Source organism: Podarcis filfolensis, assembly GCF_964270895.1.
Source record: "Podarcis filfolensis genome assembly, chromosome: 1".
NCBI lineage: Eukaryota > Metazoa > Chordata > Lepidosauria > Squamata > Lacertidae > Podarcis > Podarcis filfolensis.
The window spans coordinates 23,434,730-23,446,850 of record NC_139604.1 but is presented as its reverse complement, the minus strand read 5'-3'; the positions used below and the strand labels follow the sequence as shown (position 1 = coordinate 23,446,850).

The 12,121-nt window shown below is 39.2% G+C and overlaps 1 protein-coding gene across 50 annotated transcripts in view; it reads left to right on the top strand.

Moving 5' to 3' along the window:
- TTN (titin) overlaps positions 1–12,121 on the top strand; it is a 285,454-nt gene that overhangs the window by 124,083 nt on the left and 149,250 nt on the right. For 45 of the 50 annotated variants that reach the window (XM_083625041.1, XM_083625017.1, XM_083625016.1 and 42 more), the window contains 18 exons: positions 149–211; positions 603–668; positions 978–1,058; positions 2,037–2,120; positions 2,442–2,522; positions 2,867–2,938; positions 3,156–3,227; positions 3,868–3,951; positions 4,899–5,003; positions 6,048–6,203; positions 7,335–7,388; positions 7,826–7,909; positions 8,251–8,316; positions 8,646–8,726; positions 9,184–9,267; positions 10,083–10,166; positions 10,474–10,548; positions 11,934–12,017. In XM_083625041.1, the coding sequence (XP_083481167.1) occupies positions 149–211; positions 603–668; positions 978–1,058; positions 2,037–2,120; positions 2,442–2,522; positions 2,867–2,938; positions 3,156–3,227; positions 3,868–3,951; positions 4,899–5,003; positions 6,048–6,203; positions 7,335–7,388; positions 7,826–7,909; positions 8,251–8,316; positions 8,646–8,726; positions 9,184–9,267; positions 10,083–10,166; positions 10,474–10,548; positions 11,934–12,017 (1,476 nt within the window). The remainder of the gene's footprint in view (positions 1–148; positions 212–602; positions 669–977; positions 1,059–2,036; positions 2,121–2,441; positions 2,523–2,866; positions 2,939–3,155; positions 3,228–3,867; positions 3,952–4,898; positions 5,004–6,047; positions 6,204–7,334; positions 7,389–7,825; positions 7,910–8,250; positions 8,317–8,645; positions 8,727–9,183; positions 9,268–10,082; positions 10,167–10,473; positions 10,549–11,933; positions 12,018–12,121) is intronic. The other 5 variants (XM_083625004.1, XM_083625028.1, XM_083625031.1 and 2 more) reach the window with 3 other exon arrangements.

Genomic DNA, 12,121 nt, shown 5'->3' with positions numbered 1-12,121 from the left:
CAGATGGACGCTTAGAGGTGTGGATAGCAGGAGCAATTTTTTCTTCCACAAATTCATCCATCATCTTAATAGGTCTACATGTAGCATTTCAGTATTATCTAAAATGGAGGGTAAATGTAACTTTTTAATCTCATAATTCTCTTTAAAGAACCAGATGAGTACGATGAGGAAAGGTTCTATGTGGAAGCACCTGAAGTTCCACCTCCCAAAGGTAGATTATATTATTATTAATATTATTATTATTATTACTACTACAATTTTAGTATGTGAGTTTATTTAAACCAGGGTTTCCCAAACTTAGGTCCCCAGCTGTTTTTGGACTACAATTCCCATCAACCATGACCACTGGTCCTGCTAGCTAGGGATTATGGGAGTTGTAGTCCAAAAACAGCTGGAGACCCAAGTTTTGGGAAACCCTGGTTTAAACTCTTATCCATTAAGAACTTGATATCTGCAGTTATTTTATATCCTTGTTGATCAGATTTGGGTGCTTATGTATGTTTACATGTGTCACAAAAGCCTGTAAGGTTTTAAAAATATAATGTGAGGGTGGCTCTGATGACCACTATCATCTGATTAACCCAAAATTAATATCTTTAAAGTTCCTGAGGTGAGGAAGAGAGCAGAACAAAAAGTTCCCAAGGAAGTGGAGGCCCCGCCGGCTAAAGGTGAATAATATATGTGCAATAATAACAATATCTCAGACAGTTCTCTTGCCTGTGTATCTTCTAGATGATTGATAAACACACAGCCCAAAATGTGGCTGTGCTACTGCATCAGAAAGACACCTTTACAACTAAGATCCTACATATTAAACGTTATACGCGGGTTTAATCTTCAATAGCCATAACTGTCTTTATTAAATAGATACATGGTTTTAAATCCATGCTGGCATTTCAAACATTTTCTTCAGGGCTATGAACAACTGTAGGCCTGTAGCACTTCTCTAAAACTTTTATACCTGTGTGTCTTTAAAGTGCCTGAGGTGCCAAAGAAACCAGTCCCAGAAAAGAAAAAACCTGCTCCTCCTCCGAAAGTAGAGGCTCCGCCAGCTAAAGGTACATCCATTGTCAGAGCTGATCCCGCCATCTTGCTTATCTGAACTCTTCTCCATGCTCTAAAATGTGTCCATGTGTTACATAGGTGGCTTTGTGGTCTTTTTCTGCAAGCAAAGTGTATATAATATACATGTACTTTAGTGATGGCCAATATTCATTTGCTAAATTTTGCTTTGTAATGTAATGGACGCTTACTCCTTCCTGGGTGGGTGCCTGTTGTGGTCCCTCATGCTCAGTTGCCATCCCTGGGCAGTGAGAACAGAGTGTACATGACCAGGCAGCCATTGGGGAAATCCCCCCAGCTGTCTGGGCATTTTGCTTTGTTAGCGTAATGTCTTCTGCATGGTATGATAACTGTTAGATTTGCATGCCGTGTATAGAAGGCACTCATACAGACACACAATTTTGTGGATCAAAATGGGATGTGTGCCAGTGCAGCTTTTTTCATGATAGATTACCCTTACCTATTAACAGATTTAGGATGCGGGTGGTGCTGTGGTCTGAACCACAGAGCCTAGGGCTTGCGGATCGAAAGATCGGCCATTCAAATCCCCGCTACGGGGTGAGCTCCCGTTGCTCGGTCCCAGCTCCTGTCAACCTAGCAATTTGAAAGCACGTCAAAGTACAAGTAGATAAATAGGTACCGCTCTTGCAGGAAAGTAAACGGCATTTCCGTGCACTGCTCTGGTTCTCCAGAAGCGCTTAGTCATGTTGGCCAAATGACCCGGAAGCTCTCTGCGGACAAACGCCGGCTCCCTTGGCCTACAGAGCGAGTTGAGCACGCAACCCCAGAGTCGTCAACGACTGAACCTAATTGTCAGGGGTACATTTAACTCTTTATTAACAGCTTTCGCTTGATGCCTTGATATGCCATTTATCTCGCTTCTGCTTCTCTCCATATATTTCTGTGCAATCTTGGATGTCGGGCCTCAAACAGGAGTTCCAAGTTCTAAAACCTCTCTTTTTTTAATGATCAAGTGCCAGAGGTGCCTAAGAAACCTACGCCAGAAGAAAGAAAGCCTGCTGCTGTTCCCAAGAAAGAACCGGCACCCCCAGCTAAAGGTACTTTTCTTGAAACGAAAGCCACCCAAAGAACCTTTGTCCCCTGTGCTTTGTCCCCCATATGCAACCACCGTTTGGAATGAGTTTTACAAATCCAGCGTCTTTCTGTGTTTGGTTACCAAAGCTAATGTGTTGAATATGTGGGTGTTTGGGCTGCTGCCCACAGGGAATCTTAAATGGAGGTTCTTCTGGGTTAGAGCATTCCTTTCCAAAATACCATCTCTTCCTTGTTGTGAAATGTAATCACAAAGTGTGAGATGTCATTGATCAGTTGTTATGTGTCTGGGTGATTCTCAGAATCTACTTTTGATATCTTTAAAGTGCCCGAAGTACCTAAAAAGCCAGTCCCAGAAGAAAAAGCACCTGTTCCTGTTCCTAAAAAAGTGGAGCCACCTGCTAAAGGTATGAGACCACCGCTCATAAGCAGCTCTTTTCATTTGTTGCTTCAAATGACGTGTCGTGAAAAGATCTGAGGTCCCTCAGCAGTGATTGTTTTCATGTCGTAATCGTCGTCTTCCTATATTTGTTCGTTGCTCAACAGCATCTTCATTAACAAATGTTCTTCAGTTAAACACCAGAACACTAAACGGACAGTGTGCAATGTTATCGTAACACATCTAAATTCAGTAAAGTGCCCAGTTCACTTGTAAGTGATCTCACAACTTGATATAGGACCCTGCTCCTCACTTTATAATAGTTAGCAATATTCGATCCCAATATTCATAACTCTGATGTTTTTTTCAAAGTGCCAGAGGTACCTAAGAAAGTAGAAGAAAAGGTTCCTGTTCCAAAGAAGAAAGTGCCTCCCCCACCCAAAGGTACAAGACTCAAATCTTATATCTTTGAAAAATATATAAAACTAAATCTTAAGACTCTTTTGTTTCTCTCTTTGCATCGTCCTCTTAATCATATGTATGTTCATTTCATATTTGAGTCCTATGCACCATATGTTTGTGTATAGTTGTTGATAATAGCCATTATGATCTCTTAGTCTCTACATATTCTTACATATTCTCGTTTTAAAATTATTAAAAGTACCTGAGAAAGCGGTCCCTGAAGAAAAAGTGCCGCGGCTACGCAAAAGGGAAGAAGCTCCTCCAGCTAAAGGTATGCTCTACTTCAAAACAAACAAACAAAACAGAACAGAACATAACAAAAAGACCATTGCAGTCAAATGCAGACAAGGATTAAATGTAAGGTATTGGTTGTGTTTAGAATAGATTTATGAAAGGTTTAGAAAACTTATTGATAAGAATATTTGTGTGAGATTGTATGGGAAAAATACGGAATAACAGATACAATCTTGCTTAAAATGTATATAGGAAGTGCAGTGTAAGCGATGGAAGTCAATCAATTAAATTTTATTATTATTTTCATATTGAGATATTTGTAGAAGAAATTTGGAAGAAATTCTTCCAACTTTTGTTCTTCTTTTCTCTTTATTTTTTCTTCCTCTTTTTTCTTTTCTTCTCTTTTGTTCCTTTTTTCATGTATATATGCTTATTTGAAGTGTATATGTGTGTATGTATTTGCAGCGTTTTGCTTATATTTTGTAACAATTATGTTAAATAAAATTAAAATTTAATTAAAAAACCCAAAAGACCATTGGTCTTTTACATCGGCACCATTATTTAAATGTCCTCTATATCTTTTTAGTTGCTGCCTCTTCTTTGTAGCCGAAATCTGTACTTTTAACATCATTCTTGCCACTTCAAAAAAATTCTAAAACTAAATGGTCTCTTTAAAGTGCCTGAGGTACCTAAGAAAGTCATCCCTGAAGAAAAATTACCTGTTGCGGTTCCCAAAAAGGTGGAAGCTCCCCCAGCCAGAGGTATGCATTTAAGTGGTCAGTGGTCTTATTATCTAAAAGAGCTTTTACCTTTCTTTCGTATGCTGACCATCATGTTATGTTTTGTACCATGTCACGTTGCTTGCTGTTCAACATATTTTCATAGGGCAGGAATGGGGAACCTTAGATCTGGGGGCCAAATACAGCCCTGTGGGCTTCTCTATCTGGTCTTCAAAACACTTCTCAAGCCACATACACTCCCAAGGTCACATACCTCATCGGCCATGCTTTGTATCCTCCTTGAGTAAAAGGACGCGGGTGGCGCTGTGGTCTAAGCCACTGAGCCTCTTGGGCTTGCCAGTCAGAAGGTTGGCGGTTCAAATCCCCACGCGCGATGGGGTGAGCTCCCATTGCTCTGTTCCAGCTCCTGCCAACCTAGCAGTTCGAAAGCACACCAGTGCAAGTAGATAAATAGGTACCTCTGCGGTGGGAAGGTAAACAGCATTTCCATGCACTCTGATTTCTGTCACAGTGTTCCGTTGTGCTAGAAGTGGTTTAGTCATGCTGGCCACATGAGGTATTTTTGCCTGGCTGGGATGGATGCTTAGATGGATGGATAATAAAGCAGGGTTGGTGAGTGTGTGTACAAACTGACCTACTGTCAAATTCACATTAGTTCCTCTCTGCACATTTGTCTCTGGCCCTGTGCACCACTGATATGTGTCCCCCGGAAGCTTGCCCCAAAGAGAAGGCAGCCCTCAGACTGAGAAAGCTTCCCCATCCCTGTCAAGAGGGGACGATTTGCTTATGTTTGTTTTGCAGTTCTGTATTAGCTTTACTTTGTATGTTGCCTAGTAAAGAACAGTATGTAGTTTACTTGTCCGTTTTGCGGTTGTTAGTTGCACAAGTGTTCAGACAAACCTCCTCAGATGTCAGTCAGGAATCTGTATATCCCCATTAAAACTCAATGCGTTTAATGTCTTTTAAAGTGCCTGAGGTGTCTAAGAGAGCTGTTCTAGAAGAGAAAAGATTTGTTTCAGAAGAAAAAGTATCTGTTGCCATTTCTAAAAGAGTGGAAGCTCCACCACCTGAAGGTATATTTGCAAATAATTAGAACTGTGAGGAATTTAACTGTTTTTAGGCGCTTTTTGTTGTCGCTGCTCTTCACTGGTCTTCCCTGTTAACACCTGCCATTACAGTTTTGTGTTTGTGTGTCTCTGGACATTTGTATAACATCTGACACCCAGGCAAGCTCCTCAGATGAAATGTCTTTTCTCAGATCCAATTCCTTGGTTACCCAGAATGTCAATAGCATTTATTATTTATCCATTACATTTTATCCCCTACTTCCAAGAATCTCAGGGTGATATACAAGGTCCCTCCTTTCACTTTGCTTTTGCAACAACCTAGTGAGATGAGTTAAGCTGAGAGATAGTGATTGGCTCATTCACCCAGTGAGATTCATGGCTGAGCCCCCCCCCCCCCCATTCTAGTCAGACACACCTATATCTTGGTGGCAGAAGTAAATGTTGCACAAAGTCTTACAGATGCCCTTGTGCAAGTGGAGGAGCTCCTATGGATCTGGGGTATATTTTGTCATTCAACGTTCTTCCATTAAGTCAGAAGCAGTCCAACTATGCTTGGAAAAGATTTTCTTCTAAATGAAGATCACCTTTGGATCTAACCCATTATCCTTTCAACTTTCCATACTCTGTGGAAAGAAGTCATGATTTAGGGACAGTGTATACATAGGACACCTGTAGTGCGACATGGGTTTTCCTACATAAAACTCCACCTGATTTTTCTTGTAAGAATCTGTCCCCTGATGGAGTCATCACATACCACAGTGCAGGATTCCATAGATCAAGAGACCTTGGCAAGTCATCTAGACCCTTGCAGTAGCTAACTTTGATGTAGATACTTTGCTATTAATTCTCTTATGTACCTGTTGTAATGGAAAAAGATCTGAGATCCCTAGAATTGCAGTTGATATGAATGTGTGTTTCTGTGTATGCAAATCAGTTCATGTCCTTTGTATATGCCTGTTTGTAGTAATTACACTGACCTGGCAAGGGTGGTTATAGGACATCTAACCCCACAGCAAAATTAAAAATAACCCATCTTTAAAATATTAACAGTGGAAGAATGGCCTGAAGAGGTGGAGGAGGAAGAAGTGGAAGAAGAAGAAATTTATGAAAGAGAGGAGGAGATTTCTTATGAAAGGGAGGAGGAAATTTCTTATGAGAGAGAGGAGATCTCTTATGAGAGAGAGGAAGAGATTTCTGAAGTAACAGGTATGCCTCAATTCAACAGCCAGCAGCAAATGTTGGTATAGTATAATATCTGCCATTATATCCTTTGGGCTGAATTGAATGTAATTATTTAATGACCTTTTGAAATTATGCCAGTCATTTGCTGCTTATGATATGATTTACTTTGTTCGGAACCCAAACAAAGGTTTAAAAGAGTAAATTTAAGAGTGCATACACTTTTTCTTTTCTTATTTCCCTCCATCATTCTTATTTTCACATGAAAATACAGAAACGGACCCAAGTGTTCTTTTCTCAAATTTACAAATATAGGCAGAGCACTGCAAGCCAATTAGTATAAGAATAAAAGATTCCTACTTTCCTACACAGATAACACATATTATTTAGGGTGGATCAACTTTCAGAGCCTCATTACTCTCCCAAGAAAGCTGGAACCACCAGAAACAGACAGAAAAAGAGCTACATATTTGAAAGAGATAATATTATTTATTCATTCATTCATACATACATATGATCTACTACTTGCTTATCATTATAAAATAATTCCAAATATTAGTCACCTTCATATCAGCCACGTAGAGCTAAACAAAACAAAAGTACATGAAATCTAACTTACCTAAAGCCATTGCTCCAAGAGCTATGGAATTAAAGGATGTGATCTAATACCCCATTTCATAAGGCTCCCCCTATTTATTACAAGAACCATTGAGATAGGCCCTTTCATGGATGTGACCTTTTCAAGGAAGTTGAGATATGTCATCTCTCGCTGAAGTCACTGTGGAGGTTTACATTGACTTCAATGGGAACTGGGAAGTAATCTACTCACTTTTTCCCATGAAATAATCAGAAGAGAGAGTATGGCTTCTGTTGAGAGGAAAGCAGGGATGGAGAACCTGTGGCCCTCCAGAGCTTGCTGGACTCCCAACGACCCCAGCTAGCATGGCCAATGGTCAGGAATTATGGGAGTTGTAGTCCAGCAATATCAGGAGGTCTGTCCCTGGAGTAAACCTACCTGCACATGTACTAGGAGTAACATGAGATGAAAGTAAATATATGTGTGTTTGTAAGAGCTGTCACTTTCTTGTTTTGTTAATGGTATCAACATGTGCATGTCAACTATTCAACTATACCTTCTTAATATCTTTACATTAACAGAAGAGGCCTACTACGCTGAGGAGACAGTGCATGAAGAAGTCCCACCAGTTAAAGGTATACCAGCAACTCTTTGGTATTAAAGTATCAACTCTTCAATATAGATGTTTGACAGCTGTCTGTCCCATGCTTGTTACTATTGTATTTGTGCTTGTTTTTTTGTTGTTGTTGTAGTGCTCAAAGTATTACAAACTATCTTTTTTGACTGGCAAGGACCTGTTTGCAAATTCCTGTGCCTTTCTCAATTTTAAAAACCCTAATTGCCAGCAATGGCCCATTTTGCTTTCATATAACACCTTGTGTATCTTTTGATTCTGCTGTGCAGAGATGAGTATGTCTTAGTGTGTGTTTCTGTATGTATATAAAACAGAATTAGCCTCTGAACATTTCGACTGAATTTTGCATTGAAATATGGATTCATCTCCTTATTTTTCTATACTATTTGAATAACATGCACAGCGAACATAACTGATACTTAAATATTCTTCCTGAAGTGCCTGAGGTTCGGAAGAAACCTGAACCAGAAAAGAAAGTACCAGTTGCTGTTCCCAAGAAAGTGGAAGCTCCCCCAGCTAGAGGTATATATATAGACTGCTTTTTTCACTTAGGCAAAATTAGGGTTGCCATAAGTCTCAGACATTACTGGGATTTCAAAAGCTCAACAACTTTCGGGGTGCCCTGGTTTTTACTTTTTGAAATATGGCAACCCTAGGCAAAATGCTTTCTTTTTGGTCATCTGTCATCTAAACTATTTGAGTTGATGTTAATCTCTTTTGCATTAAGTGTGAGCAATTGCTTGTCTCTAAGCAATCTGGCTGTGGATTTACTCAGTGAAATGTATGTGTTGTAAGTTCTTAATGTGTTTTCCTGTTGATGTTAAAATCACTCCAACGTTATAAAATTTTGTAATATTTTTAAGTGGCCAAGAAAGCGCTTCCTGAGGAACGGGCACCACCTAAAGCAAAAGAACCTCCAGCACCCAAAGGTAACACACACACAAAATCATGTCAGTAATGTGTTTTGTCTAGACAGCGTCATGTATATATTTTGTTGGTCCATTTCACATAAGAATTATATGGGTTTCGTGCACATTAATATCTTGAGGGACTGTCCCCACGTATTGGCCCCTCTTTCAATCTTCTGCCAGTAATGTTGTCAGTTCCTCGGTCTCTTTTACTGTCTCGTTCATGTTTTATATATGGTAAATAATAAATCAGTATTTTTAAACGGAACTGAATTATATTCAAAATATATTCCTGTCATTCTGAGATGGAACCACATGCAATATTCCTACCTTTGTTTGTTGTCTTTAAGTGACCGAAGTACACAAGAAAAAGGTTGTCACTGAAGAAAAAGTAACAGTCACTAAGAAGGAGGAGGCTCCACCAAAAAGAGGTATATAAAGTTTTAAATTCTGTGGAATTTATATATATGTATCTTAAGATTTCTTGGGAACTAAAGAACTGCACAGCAAATGCGAGAAACCCAGGGGACTCAGTCATCAAATATTTCCCTCCATGATGCAGAACAAACCACTTTTGAAACCGAATGAGCTTTCAAAGGCTAGTTGTGATATAGCATAGGAGAGGAATATAGCAGGGGGAGAAAGAATTTATTGTTCAAACAAAAAAAAATGTTTTTAGCATGCCTGTTTCTTTAGGTATGCCAAAGGTAACTCTTTGCATCCCTTCTTTTGCCCTAGTGATCGAATTATGTTAAATAGTCTGCGTTACCTTTTCTTGTTTTATGTACAATGTCAAGATCTCGGTACTTTGAATCGTTTCGTTACCTGGTTTATATGTGTCACATGTACGTGATTTAAGTCACCTGAAAATTAATAATATCTTTCAAGTGCCAGCTGTGCCAAAGAAAGCTGTGCCGGAGGAGAAAGTCCCCGTTCCAGTTCCCAAGAAAGCAGTGGCTCCACCAGCTAAAGGTACACCTGCTTTCTCTGACTCTGCAAGAGGGCTTTTGAATAGGTCAGAAACAGGCACCTGCTGGAGTTGTGAACCAGCTGCTTCTGATAAGGAAAAAGTAAACTTGGCTAAATTTCACAGAAATGTTCTGCTCTGTGTCAAAATAAATGCAGAATATTATGGTTAAACTGGGATGCTTGAAACGCTGGTGTTAATGAATTCCTGTAGGCACTTTGCCTGCACAACTTCGAGCAGCTGGCCTTTGCTGATCTGCAGCACTTCATTGTGTTGACTGTGTAGTTTGTAAGGTCTTTTGCAATATTATTTTTATGTGGGCAAAACTGCCATGTGCTTTAGACCTCTTATGGCATTCTTGTTTTGTGAGACATTTCTCTGTCACTGTTAAAAGCTGTCCTGAATCTTAATGTCCTTCTTGAAAGTTTTCTGCAGTGTACACTCTTTCGGACCTTTATTTTTTTAAAAAAAGAAAATAAATGATTTCATAAATATTATTTCTGTTTAAAAATCTGCAGTGAATATTTTACATTATGATGCCTTTGGATAAGAAATAACTATTTCTGTTCTTGAAAAAGAGCAAATTCCATAAACCAAAAGCAGGCCGGTTAATTATCTAAGTGTATAGTCAAGTTTTTGCTAAATGTATGTCTGCTTAATATTATGTTGTCATGTTGGTCTCCTGTATTAGAAAATCTTGAGATATCAAATGTCTATGAAGTTTTCTTTGTAATCCTCTTACAAGACCACCAACAGCAACAATTCAGAGAGAGGGTTTTAAATTCACAACGTGGTTTTCTTACATTTCCTATCTTTCAAGTGCCAGAAGTTCCAAAGACAGTTGTCTCAGAAGAAAAAATATCTATTGCTGTCCCCAAAAGGAAAGCAGCCCCTCCAGAAAAAGGTATACAAGCTTTGAAGTAAACTAAATCAAAGTACAAGTAGTTAATGTGCTAACAACCTGCCTATTAATTCCCATATCCAACCCTAAGTTATTAAGGAAATACTTTTTTCTGCCCCAAATACATTTGAGAGGATATTGCTTTGGGCACTCCCCTCCCCCAATTTATTTACTTTATTTTATTTAAACCTAGAAGGCTTGCCATAAAAGTTACATTTGTTTTGTAACTGCTTAATCAATCTTATCGAAATTCCCAAATAGTGTTTCCCATAAGAAATGCTAAAGTTCAATACTCTGTCTTTAATAATAGTTGTGGAAGAGCACTGGGGGTATTCGGAAGAAATGTCTGTTTCTCTTCACACAGAGGAGGAAGTTTCATATACAGGTATGAACTCAACCAGGGTAGGGGAACAGGAATCCTAACCAATTCACCGTATAGATTAATGGGCAGGGTGAGAACGTAAAATGAACCTACTAGATCAGGCCAATGACCCATCTAGTCCAACATCCTGTTTTCACAGTTTTTCATGAGATGCCTTTGGGAAGCATGTGGCATAGTTGTCAACTTTTCCCTATTCTTGCGAGGAATCCTATTCGGAATAAGGGAATTCCCCTTTAAAAAAGGGAAACGTTGACAGCTATGGCATGTGGGTATCACCTCAGTTTTCACTTTTATATTAAAATGAGGTGTATCCAAAGGTGTTCTACTGATCCATTAGAGGCTTCCATCAGCCAAACGGTGAGGAAAGTGATTTTTGCCAAATCCCTCTTGTTCTTGCAGCTCCCATGCCTCTGCACCACAAATGTGCTCTGTGGGAGGTGGCATGGAAGATGCAGAGGGGATGGCAATTTGGTGTAAACTGATGTTTCCTTCCCTGTTCTGATGACAGAAGCCTCCACTTTCTCAAAAAAAAAAAAACACCTCCCATTGGTGGAGGTGCATCTTTGGAAACAACCCAATCTGTCTTTTTCTTACATTAGCAGAATTATTAGTTCTAGAACTAAACCAGTGTGAATGCTAATTCACTAAAGAAGTTCGCTGATATAAAGCAGTGGTGCAGGATAGTATTCGTGTAAGAATTGCTGTGGGTGTTCAATTTCATTCATGGTGAGGCAAAAAAGAAGCAGTTTGTTGGCCTAAACCACAGATAACATTTGGTTGTTTGGCTCCCCACACCCTCCAACAGAGTAAATTTCACAGCTTGCATAAATTATTGGTTTGTTTGTTCATTTTTGGCTTGGATGACTGCTACAGTTGTCCCATCCCATAAAGCTGAAGGCTTAAATCTTCCCACATAATCTCTTCTAGAATGTAGAAATTTCTTCAAAATGTCAGTAACCTAAACAGAGACTTGGCATAATACCCACTTAATGTAACCAGACTTTCAATGACTTCCATCCCTTTGATTTACCAGACATAGCAGCTTGCAATGAAAGTCCCTATGTATTATCTTGAAAAATTACTGTAGATTACTGTCTAGAGTATTTCTAAGTAATAGCACCTGAAGAAATGGGCAGCTTTCCAATATGATAGACATATAGACTCCACTGATCCTAACAACAAAATGGTGTATATGCACTACACCAGTAAGAAGACGGATGTATAAAGACTATACCTGCAACTATGCGTTAGCCACATCTTGTCCAAATGTTTGTTCATTTGTCTGGCAACATAAATGTTTGTTTCTGTCAAATTTCCTACTGCTCTTTATGGCCTTCTGTACCTTTACCATCAAAGCTCTGAAACATAAATATACTGTGTCTTTAAAGTTCCCGAAGAACCTGAGAGAATTCCCACAAAACAGAAAATGCCCATATCAATTGCCGCTAAAGTGAAGAAACCTCCAGCTAAAGGTACATTTAATATTGTGCCAATGTGTGCTCTTTGTGTGCCATAAGTGTATACTGTCTGCTGCTGTATATCTGAGTGTTCTTGTCCTAGCTTGATTCTTTCATTG